Genomic DNA, 11,764 nt, shown 5'->3' with positions numbered 1-11,764 from the left:
CCGTCCCGGGGTCCTGCGGGCACCGCCGCGGACCGCCCCGCGCCGCCGCGCGGCCTGCTGGGAGTTGTAGTCCTTCCCGCGCGCGTGGCGCCACCTGGGAGTTGTAGGCCTATTCTGTTACTCCCCTCTGGAGGAAGCTGTGGTAGACTGTTTGGCTAACACTGCTGAAGTTTCACGTAAACTCCAAATCAGAAAATACGGAAACTTAAAGAAAACTATTTGCAGTGGATTTACTTAAACTCTGCCTTTGTTGTGAAGGGAGGAAGGAAGCGAGACGCGGGGGCAAGACGTGACCTTGCGACCCGGAAGGAAGTTGGAAATGAAGGAAGCGAGGAGCTAGCCTGGTGCGCTAGGTCTCCTGGGAATTGTAGTCCCATCAAGCAAGCACAAGGGATCACGGGAGCTGTAGTCTTCCTGGACGAAGTCGGAGAAAAATCACTTAAAACTCCAAAGGAATGTAGACGTTCAACTCCATGAGGGCAAAGACTTTGGTCTGCTCTGTGCATTGTTGTGTCCCCATAACCTAACACAAGGCCTAGCACACCGTGAGTGGTCTATACAATTTTTGGATGAATGAATGAAAAGAGAGTAAAGAAATCATGACAAGGTTCCTAAAGGGATAACGCAATGGGTTATGGGACTTGTAGTTCGGAGCCTGGAGTTCTGTAGGAGTTAGTGATAAAAATTATTTATACTTATGCTTATTCATATTTGGAGCATACTCACAGTAAAAAATTATTTATATTTATGCTTATTCATATTTGGGACAGACTCATAGGAAAAAAATATACTTAGGCTTATTCATATTCGGGGCATATTCATGGTAAAAAAAGTATTCGTTATTCATCAGAAATTCAAATTTTGCTGGGTGTCCCAAATTTGCATTTTCTAATTTGGCAGCCCTAAGAACCCACTGTCTCAGGGCCAGGGGTCTTGAGGAGCATCAATAACTCACACCCCCTTGTACAGATGAGGAGACTGAGGCCCCAGGGTGCAGAACACTACAGCCCTGACCCCCAGCGAGTTGAGATCCCAGGCTCCAATACGGTCGCCTGAGGACTTGAGACCTCCCTTCTGTCGCAAGTGACAGGTGGCATTTGTGTTAACGGCATGGGTTCAAGTCCGCACTCCTCCCCCTCCCAGCTGTGTGACCTTGGGCAAGTCGCTTCCCCTCTCTGAGCCTCGGTTTCCTCAGCTGCCAAATATGATGATAAATCATCAAACACTCTCCGCCTCCCCCCGGGGGTGTGTAAGAATTCAATAAGATAATCCACATGAACGGGCTTGGAAAGAGGAAGGCATACATTAGGCACTCAATATTATGAGAATGCACCCAGCTCGTGCAGCCTCAAGGCTGTTGCCTCTGCTCTGCCTGCGAGCACTCTCCCCGCACCCTCCTGCAGGGCTAGCTCCTTACTGAAATGATGCCGGGCATTTCTTAGGTAGGTATTGTCACCTCCAGCAGAGTGGGACCTTTATGAGAGCAGGTGCCAGGCTGTGTGTGTGCCCAGAATAGAGCCTGGCATTCAGTGCTTAAGTGAATGAATGAATGAATGAATGATTCATGAAAGCCCCAACAGACCAGCCCACCCCTCCCAGCTAAGTCCCCTGCTTTCCGCCATCCCCAGGCCTCTCCACGGAGGTCCCAGGAGGCCCGAGGAGTCTGGAGTGGCTTGGCAGGGCGGGGAATGGGGCAAGAACTGATTTGGGCCTGTGTGTGCGCCATCAGCAAACATTTATTACCTGGTTCTTCCGTCTGTCCCCCAACTTCCCCAGGCCGGGCTCAAAATACACGCGCTCATCCAGAGACCGCCCAAGATTGGGGCCTGAACTTGGCCGCGGTGACCAGGCTTGGACCCTTGATCTGCCCTCGCTGCCTGCTTGCCTGAGCCCCAGTTCTCCCATCTGTGAAATGGGAACGTTCAACTGATCTGCCCCGGCCGGAGGACTGAAGTGGAACACTCGTTCTGAGTTTTCGGAGGGGGGAAGGGACTGGTATTCACCCATTCATTCAATCATCTGGTCTGTTCTTTCATCAGAGAGGCAGCAACAGGCCGGGATCAAGAAGCCACGTGTCTGCGTCTGAATCCCAGCCCTGCCGCTTCCCAGCTGTGTGACCTTGGGTAAGTTCCCTAACCTCTCTGGGCCTCCGTTCCTCCGTCTGTAAAACAGAGTTGATGGTGGTATCTGCCTCCTGGAGGGTTTGTGGGAATTAAACGAGTTAATACAAAGGTGATTAGAAGCACAGCAGGCACTGAGTGATATATGAGGCTTTGTTGTTATTATTATTCATTTTAAGACATACACATAATAGTTTGAGGGCATTTACATGCCTCTTACTGACATCCCGGGAGAGCAGGGGCTGTCAGTATCCTCATTTGACGGATGAGGAGGCGGAAGTCCATGGTGTGTGCAGAGCTGGGGGACCATAACGGGTGACAGACACTCAGGCCACCTGACGAGCAGAATTCAGGATCTTTGGGGACGTCGTGTCAGGGAGGAGGGCTGGTGGGGAGGAAGGAGGGGAGAGGCTTCGAGGCTCAGCAGGTCCAGTGCTGCTGGGTCCAGTTCTCCCAGAGCTCCAGGTCATTGAGCACCTACTGTGTGCTGGGTGTTGGGGACACAGCGGTGACCCCGTACTGCCACAGTCTCCACCCTCACAGAGCGTACAGTCCAGGGGAAGAGATGGATGCATGACCAGGGGTGATCGGAGCCATGACCGGGATGCACAGGCAGCTGTGGGAGCCCAGAGGAGCCCTCGGGAGGAGGAGAAATCAGGGGAGACTTCCTGGAGGAGGTGATGCTACAGCTGAGCCCAGAAAGTTGGACAGGCAGCAGGCGAGTGAAGGGTGAGGGTGGGCATGTGCCAGGCAGGCGGCGGTAGTGGGGACAAAAGGCAGGTGCAAAGACCCCCAGACGTGGGAGAGAGCGGCAAATACCTTCAGTTCAGTGAAAGCAAAGCGTGTGACACCCCGCAGGGCGGAGGGGCCGACTGGGCCAGCTCACACAGGCCCAGAACGCAGGCTGAGAGCTTCAGGGCGGCCCCGGTTCCACTCACCCCAAATTCCACCGAGACGCCCCCCTACTTGTCGCCGTCCCAGATAAACACACGGGGAACAGGAGTCAGGAAAATATGAGAAGTGTGGCACGTGGATACAAGCTGGGCGCTTTATCCAGCCCTGCCCAACAGAACTTTCTGCGATGAGGGAGATGTTCTGCGTCTACACGGTCCAGAACAGTAGCCAGGAGCCACGTGTCGCTACTGAACACTTGACATGTGGCTCGTGTTACTATCGTGGGCTGAATTGTGTCCCCCGAAATGTATATGTTGAAGTCCTAACCCCCAGGACCTCAGGATGGGACCTTATTTGGAAACAGGATGGTCACAGGTGTCGTTAATTAAGATGAGTCGCACTGGAATGTGGGGCCCTGATCCAACGTGACTGGTGTCCTTATAAAAAGGGGACATTAGGACACAGACACACACAGGGAGAAGGCCACGTGAAGACAAGGCAGAGATGGGGGGATGCGTCCACAAGCCACGGGACGCCAAGGATTGCCGGCGCCCCCCAGAATCTAGGGGAGCGTGGAACAGACTCTCCCTCACGGCCTCAGGAGGAACCAGGCCTGCGACACCGTGATCTCGTCCCTCCAGCCCCCAGAACCGGGGGGGGGGCGTGGATTTCTGTCGTTTCAGCCGCCCGCCTGCGGTCCTCTGATACGGCGGCTCTAGCAGCCCTGTGCACCGAGAAACTGGATTTTCACATTTTGTTTCATTTTAATTAATTTTAATAGCCACACGTGGCTAGTGGCTGCCCCATCGGACAGTGCGGTAAACGGTTTCGTCACTGCGTCCCCCATCGTGCAGAGGAGAAGCAGTGGCGCAGAGCTGTGCCCTGCCAAGTGCCAGGCAGGGAGCTGCCCTGAGAACTGGCCAGACGGAGGCGGGAAGAGCCGGGCGCTGGCTTGGTCCTGGGAGGATGGCGGGAGAGAGAGAACGTTCTACCAGCAAAGGGGGCGGCGTGTTGAGGGTCTACACCTGCGCTGTCCCATAGGGTTGCTGCACAACGAGGCCCGAGGGCTATTTAAATGCAAACGAGTTCAAATGAAATGCCATTTAAAGTTCCGTTCTTCAGTGGCACCGGCCACTCGGCAAGTGTTCAACAGCCACGTGGGGGTTCCGGAGTGGACGGAGAAGTCTAGAACGCTTCCATCACTGGGAGCGCGGAGCACGTCCCGGCAGCCTCCTGCCGTGGGTACCGTCTGTGCTCAGCCCATTTTACAGATGCGGAAGGTGAGCCCCGTTGCGCTCAGCAGGGAGTTCGAGAGGAGTGGGGGAGATTCCCCGAGGCCGGGAGAGCCAGGCGGCTGTCCTCTGCCGGCCCCCCGACGGGGCCCCCAGGGGATGCAGAGGCCAGAGCTGGGGGGGAAGGAGGCTGCAGGGGCCCGAGCCGAGAGCTGGGGCAGGGAAAGGGGAAGTGAGCAGGAAGGGGCCGCCGTCAACTGTCACTAGGTCCCCCCCGCCCCCGCCCCGGCCTGGCAGCTGCAAACGCTCTCACACACACTTGCGGCAGAGTGGTCGGGTCACAGGCGCCCTCAGACCTGCCACATGCGGAGATGGCTGTGCACACGCAGACACGCCAGCACACGCTCGCGGGCACAACCTCTTCTGCTCCCCAAGGCACGCAGGCTCCCGGCCCTGCCTGTCCACGGGCACACCTCCGTGCACGCAGCCGGCAGACCCACAGCCCCCCGTGCACACACGAGCATAGGAGGGAGGCTGCCACGTTGCACGCCGTCACTGAACTTCCATGTTGCCGGGGCGTCCACCCCACAACCCGCCCCTTGCAGCCTGGGAGCCTCACTGAGGCCAGAGAGGGGCCAGGGCTCCCCCAGAATCACGCAGGAGCCGGGGGCGTCCGGAGCAAACCCACGCACCCCCACTCAGGGCGCTCTCTGCACCGGAGAGAGGAGCCCACGGGAACCTCCTGGCATCAGCAGGCCCAGAGGACCACGGGGCTTCGGCTGGTTGCTCCGTCCCCTCCTCTCCATCCCTGCGCGCCCCTCGGGCCCTCGGCCCACCCCTCCCGGGGCTCCTCGCCAGCCGAGCCCGGGGATGCACCCGCGGCCCGGCTGTGCTCAGACGCTCCGCACGCTGGAAATGCTGGACAGCGGCTCGCGCAGCCGAAAGCTGAGCGAGCGGGAGCCCCGGAAGCTGTCCCGCGGCCTCAGCGAGCTGTCGGTGGTGGAGGCCTCGGAGTGGGCCTCGGCCGCCCTGGCCAGGCAGTCCCCGGGCCCCCGCAGGCCCAGCCGGAGGCAGCAGCAGCAGAGGAAGCCCGTCACGGCCCGGCACACCTCGCGGCTGCGGAAGGAGTAGATGAGCGGGTTGACGGCGGAGTTGAGCACGGCCAGCGTCAGGATCCAGTCCATGCCTCGCAGGTACTCCTGCGCCCAGACGTTGGAGCCGAAGATGTCCGCCAGCAGCAGACAGAAGAGCGGCCCCCAGCACACCACGAAGGCCACCAGGATCATGAGCACCGTCTTGAGCAGCCGGTCGGCCTTGCGGCGGACCGGGGAGCGCGGCGCCTTCTGCCCGTTGGCCCGCACGACCCGGAAGATGGCCCCATAGAGCGCGGTGATGGTGGCCAGGATGAGGGCGAAGATGACCACGCAGAAGAGGATGTACTGCTTGGAGTAGAGCGGGAGCAGGCTGGAGCAGCGCTGGAAGGCGCACACGCAGTTCCAGCCCAGGAGCGGCAGCAGGCCCAGCAGGCCAGCCAGCAACCAGCAGAGCCCGATGAAGCCGTAGACGCGGCCCTTCTTGGTGGCCCCGCTCTCCACCGGCCGCACCATGGTGGCGAAGCGCTCGCCGGCCGTGAAGAGCAGGCTGAAGGTGGAGGCAGCCAGCGCCGCGAAGAGCACGCCCTCCCGCAGGAACCACTGGGCGGGCGCCAGGCGGAAGGTGTGCGCCCCCGAGAAGAGGACGTTGACCAGGTAAGCGGCGCCCGTGAGCAGGTCGCTCAGGGTGATGTTGACCAGGCAGTAGTAGACCCAGCGCCGGGAGCGCATGCGGGTCACGATGGCCAACATCACCAGCAGGTTCTCCAGCACCACCAGGCAGCTCACGGCCACGAAGAGCCCCCGCAGGACCCCCAGGCCCCCGTCCTCGGGCCCCGGCCGCCCCGCCAGCCGGCCCGAGTGGTTGTAGTGCAGGATGACGAGGCGGCTGTGCCCGCCGGCCGCCAGCTCCTGGCAGGACTCGGCCGCCTCGGCCGGGGGCCCCGTGGCGTTCATGGCGGTCCCCCGGGGCAGACTGAGGCCCGGGGTGGCCGCCCCGGGCAGGGTGGAGCCGCCTGCCTTCCCCGATCTTGGTTTCCTGTTATTTGAAATTTCCTGTTATGTTCAAGGTACCCCCAGCGTGGGGGTGCGGCCGGGCCGGGGAGGAGCATCGCAACGGTCGGTTCCCACCCGGCGCCTCCGGGAGGGCGCTGCGGCCACCCTCCGCCAGAGACCCCGTCTCGGCCCCCTTCCGGTCCTCGAAAGCCGACAGCCGGGGAGGGCCCAGAGGGAAGGGGATACGGCCCCCCCACGGCACCTGCCACCCCTCCCAGGCTGGGCGACTCCCCCTTCCCCACCCGGAGCCACCCCCTCCAGGACCCTGCTGTTCCATCACCGGCTCCCCACGGCTCCAGGCCTGCTGGGTACACAGTAGGTGCTTAATAAGTGCATGTCCAGTGACTGCACACATGAGCACCAACAGCTACCCCACCGGAGGCAAGGATGGCAGGGCCAGGGCTGACTTGCAGTATATCTGTCCACAGGAGAAACTGAGGCCTGGGGAGGGGGTCCCTGGGGAGGATGCACAGAGGGAGCTCAACAGTATGCATGCGCCCGGGTCTCAGCCAGGACCCCCCTCACCAGGGTTTTCGGTTGTCTCTCCTGCCCCTGAGATGTCCCTGTTGGAAGCAGAGCTGCGGACACCCCCAGGCAGCCCCTCACCTCTGGAGTGGGCGGGGCCCACAGGAAAAGTGGGGGGCTCACCCCACCCTCATCCCACGTCCATCCTGAACCCACGCAGGCTGACTCAACCTGAGACGGTTGAGGACTGGGGGTGGGGGCACCAGGTGAGGAGAGGAAGTGGTGGGGGCTCCGTGGAGCGGAGCCACCCAGAGGTCTGAGCGGGAGGGACAGATCCCATAACGGGCACAGGTGTCCCACAAGGGGCTCTGGTCTCCCCGTGAGGGGCAGGGTGGGCAGGAGACTGGGGCCCCTGACCAGCACCCCTCCCTTTGTTCCCTGTCCAGCTCTGGGGACACCACAGTGACAGGGACGCTCAGATCGAGTGCTGCTGGGGAGGTGGCAGCATCTCGTCACTGGAGGTGACCAAGCAGAAACGGATCTGAAGGGGGAGGTGTGGGAGGAGGGGCTGTACAGGCAGCTGTGCAGGCCGCTGGGGTGTGAGGCCGGGGGTGGGACAAGCTGCCAAGTCTTGCCCAGGTGCCACCCTGTGCGGTAGGACCACCCAGCCTCAGTCTCAACCTCACAAGGGCAACCGACTAGGCACATTCACAGAGAGAAACAGTGTGTTCTGAAGCTGAGCCCTGATCCTGGACTGAGCCCTGATCCCAGGCTGAGCTCTGATCCTGGACTGAGTCCTGATCCCAGGCTGAGCCTGGACTCTGGACTGAGCCCTGATCTTGGACTGAGCCCTGATCCCAGGCTGAGCCTGGACTCTGGACTGAGCCCTGATCCCAGGCTGAACCCAGACCCTGAACTGAGCCCTGATCCCAGGCTGAGCCCTGGTCCTGGACTGAGCTCTGATCCCGGACTAAGCCCTGATCCCAGGCTGAGCCTTGATCCCAGGCTGATCCCAGACCCTGGACTGAGCCCTGATCCCAGGCTGAGCCCCAATCCTGGACTGAGGCCTGATTCTGGACTAAACCCTGATCCCGGGCTGAGCCCAGACCCTGGACTGAGCCCTGATCCCAGGCTGAGCCCCAATCCTGGACTGAGGCCTGATTCTGGACTAAACCCTGATCCCAGGCTGAGCCTGGACTCTGGACTGAGCCTTGATCCCATGCTGAAGCCAGACCCTGGACTGAGCCCTGATCCCGGACTGAGCCCTGATCCCAGGCTGAGCCTGGACCCTGGACTGAGCCCTGATAATGGACTGGGCCCTGATCCAAAGCTGAGCCCTGATATTGGATTGAGCCCTGATCCCAGGCTGAACCCTGACCTTGGCTGAACCTATGACTGTAGGCTGACCCGCCTCTGACCCCTGACCCTGGCTGAGACCCTGATCCCAGGCTCCAAGAGCAAATTCAGGACTAATGTAAAATGGTATGACAACATAGAGTTTGACTAAGGAGGCCAAGCTGTCTGACAATTACCTTTGCCCTGAGTCACCTGCCACCTAGGTGTAAGGCCATATGTGCATTCTACCTTATTTAATCTTATCCTCATGCTACAGAAGAGCAATCGCCCTTCTAGAAATCCACCCTGAAGACAGCTCTACCAATACACAAGTATGCATACAGGTTATTCATTGTTATTTGAAAATGCAAAATATTAGAAGCAACACAACGTCTGCACACAGGAGAGAGGCTGATGACTTACGCTGCATCCCAGAGTGGAGTACTATGCAGCCAGGAAAAAGGATGAGGACAATCTCTGTGAATGGAATGGAGTGATTGCCAGGACATATTGGTAAGTGAGGAAAAAAAAGTACAAAAGAGTATATGTAATATGCTACCTTTTGTGTAATAAAGAAAGGGGAATAAACTATATGCGTATCTGCCTGTTTTTGCAAATGAAACACAGGAAAGATAAACCAGGCACCAATGAAATTGTTACCTACAGGGGGTGGGTGGGATTGAAATTGAAAAGAGGAGGGAATGACACCCTCTGTGTTCCTCTCTGTATAGTTTTTTATCTCTGTGAATGCTTTCTATATTCGACAATAAAATTAAAGCAACACGGATGGAGAAAAAAAGCTTTAAGATGGAATATAGATACAGAACAAATGAACTGAACTGTATTTCAAATGAAAAATGTAACCACACAGAAATAGAAAAGAACCAGCTCTTGCAACTTTTGGACTTGCTCTAAAGACAAAAAGAACTGAAAAAATTTTTAAACTTTGTTTAGTAGATTTGTTCTCGGGAGTGGTAGGGGTGTAGCAATTCTGAAACTATCAAGTGTGATATGGGACTGAGCAAAGTAGCAAGTGTATCGATATTACTAGGAACCAAGTCTTCACTGGGGGACAAAGAAGACGCAAATATGCAATGGAAGAACGCAGGAAAGAACCCACAGGGTTGGAATAGGATTGAAAGTATCCACGTGAACTCGTGACTGAAACAAAAATCTATTTTGTAGCTCTGTCCACTGAGACAGCCCAATAGCAACAAGCACATCTCGCACCCGGATCTTGGCTTCTAAATATCACATCCCCACTCCTGAAAATAAGGATCCAGGGCTCCTGGGAGAAATGGCCGATTCCAGGAATGGGGAAGGGGAGCGCAAGATGAGCCTGGAACATCTTGGTGTTCCAGAAAGTAAGGAAGTACTCCGAGAAGGATGGGGACCTGTCAGAGAGACACAGAAGCCAGCCTGAAGGGGATCTGCTGGCCAGACCCAGGGCCATTTGAGCATCAACAATGAATGATCTTAAAATCATAGAGACAGAAAGTAAATGGTGGGGCCAGGGGTTGGGGGAGGGGATGGGGAGTCAGTGTTTCATGGGGACAGAGTTTCAATTTGGGAAGATGAGAAAGTTCTGGAGGTGGATGGTGGGGATGGTTGCACAACATTATGAATGTATTTAATACCACTGAGTTGTACACTTAGAATTCTTAAGATGATAAGTTTTATGTTATGTGTATTCTACCACATTAAAAAAAATAGGAAACAAAAAAAGAATGATCTTTCCATGTGAGCCAGCAATTCCTCTCCTAGGCATCTACCCAATAACAGAGTGAGAAAAATTGCCATTTTGTAACCATCACAGCATTCATTAATCCAGGTAAGAATCAACAACGGATGCTGAAATTATTGGGTGGAAGTTTGTTGGGGAGCAGGATAGTTACATAATCTCAAAATATCTTCCTACAGATTGCGTATCAAGCACAAAGAGAAAAATGTCTGACTCGAGAAGGCTGGTGAATGTCACCTTCACCAAGAGGTCCAAGTAAACATCCCCAGGAATGCGATAAATGGGCGTCGGGGGCCTCCTGATACGGTGCACCAAGGAGGACATGTCACTTCTAGGATATTCCCGCCAAAAATGTATAACCTGCATCTGATCTTAGGAACCAAGGGACAAACCCACACTGAGGGACTCCCACGGAATAATTGGCCTGTACTCTTCAAAAGAGTCAAGGTCATACAAGGTCATGAGAGACCAAGAAAGCCCAAGGCTGTCTCGGATGAAAGGAGACCCAAATGCATGAAACTAAATGCAATGAGTGGTCCCTGACTGGATGCTAGAAATGGAAGGAAAGTTGTCGTAAAAGACGATATTGGGACAACTGATGACAATTTCATATGGGCTGTATATTAGATAATATCATTGTATCAATGCTAGATTGATTGATACATTATATTGTATCGATTATTATTGTATCAGCACCCTCTGGTTTGGGTAAAGGTGCATGATGTCTCCAAGTTACTCTCAAATTATTTAGAAGAATTAAGAAAAAGAATAAGGATGTGTATATTCTCTATAGAATGTATTATATACTTTTAGATTATGTTTATTGAGAGATATAAAGCAAAAGGTTAACCATGGCTGGATCTAGCTCAAGAGTGGGCAATTTTTTTCTGCAAAGGGCCAATGAGTCAATATTTTCGGCTTTGAGGGCCAGACAGTCTCTGACGCCTCTACTCAACTCTCAGGTTGTAGCGAAAACCGCCCAGGATATGTAAATTGTAGGCGGGGGCCGAGTGCCGATAAAACTTTATTAACAAAACAGGCTTAGAGCAGGAAATGTGCTGACCCCTGACCTAGATGAAGAGTATACAGGAGTTCATTGTGATGGTTTTGCAACATCTGGAGGTTTGAAGCATTTTCAAAGTAAAAAGATGAGTGAAGAACATATAGATGTCCTAACTTTGTGGTCAGATCGTGGTCTCTAAATATCCTCTCCTGTTGAAAGGGAGCAGGGCTCCTTGGAGAAATGGCCGGGGCCAGGGCTGGGGCTGGGGAAGTGCAGGGTCAGCTGAAAGCATTTGGCTGTGTCAAAACTCTGAACCCCCGGGCCGGCCCGGTGACTTAGCGGTTAAGTGTGCGCGCTCCGCTACTGGCGGCCCGGGTTCGGATCCCGGGCGCGCACCGACGCACCGCTTCTCCGGCCATGCTGAGGCCGCGTCCCACATACAGCAACTAGAAGGATGTGCAGCTATGACACACAACTATCTACTGGGGCTTTGGGGGAAAAAAAATTTAATTGTAAACAAATGTACCATATTAAGGTAAGATGTTAATAATGGGGGAATTGGGTTTGGTTTTATAAAGCCACTCTCTGTACTATCTTCACAATTTTTCTGTAAACCTAAGACTATTCTAAAAAATAAAGTTTATTGTTTTTAAGGTAAAATAAAAGGTATTGAATGAATCATAGGATCTTGGCTCTGCCACCTCCCCGGTGTGTCGCCTTAGTCAAATTATTCAGTTTCTCCGTGCCTCAGTTTCTTCAGCTGTAAAACGGGGGTGATAGGGCTGTGCCACACGGGGCTGCCCTGAGGATGGCGGGGGACCACGGTC

At 55.5% G+C, this 11,764-nt stretch overlaps 1 protein-coding gene across 1 annotated transcript; it reads right to left on the bottom strand.

Annotated features, from left to right (window-relative positions):
- Positions 1-5,053: 5,053 nt before the first annotated feature.
- Positions 5,054-6,439, bottom strand: S1PR4 (sphingosine-1-phosphate receptor 4). The gene has a single exon (XM_058537719.1). It carries the CDS (start codon positions 6,292-6,294, stop codon positions 5,140-5,142), a length of 1,155 nt encoding a protein of 384 aa, XP_058393702.1. The 5' UTR covers positions 6,295-6,439; the 3' UTR covers positions 5,054-5,139.
- Between the last annotated feature and the right edge of the window lie 5,325 nt (positions 6,440-11,764).

The sequence above is a fragment of the Diceros bicornis genome, unplaced genomic scaffold, assembly GCF_020826845.1.
Source record: "Diceros bicornis minor isolate mBicDic1 unplaced genomic scaffold, mDicBic1.mat.cur scaffold_67_ctg1, whole genome shotgun sequence".
NCBI lineage: Eukaryota > Metazoa > Chordata > Mammalia > Perissodactyla > Rhinocerotidae > Diceros > Diceros bicornis.
The sequence above is the reverse complement of the archived record's forward strand: the minus strand, read 5'-3'. Positions and strand labels throughout refer to the sequence as shown.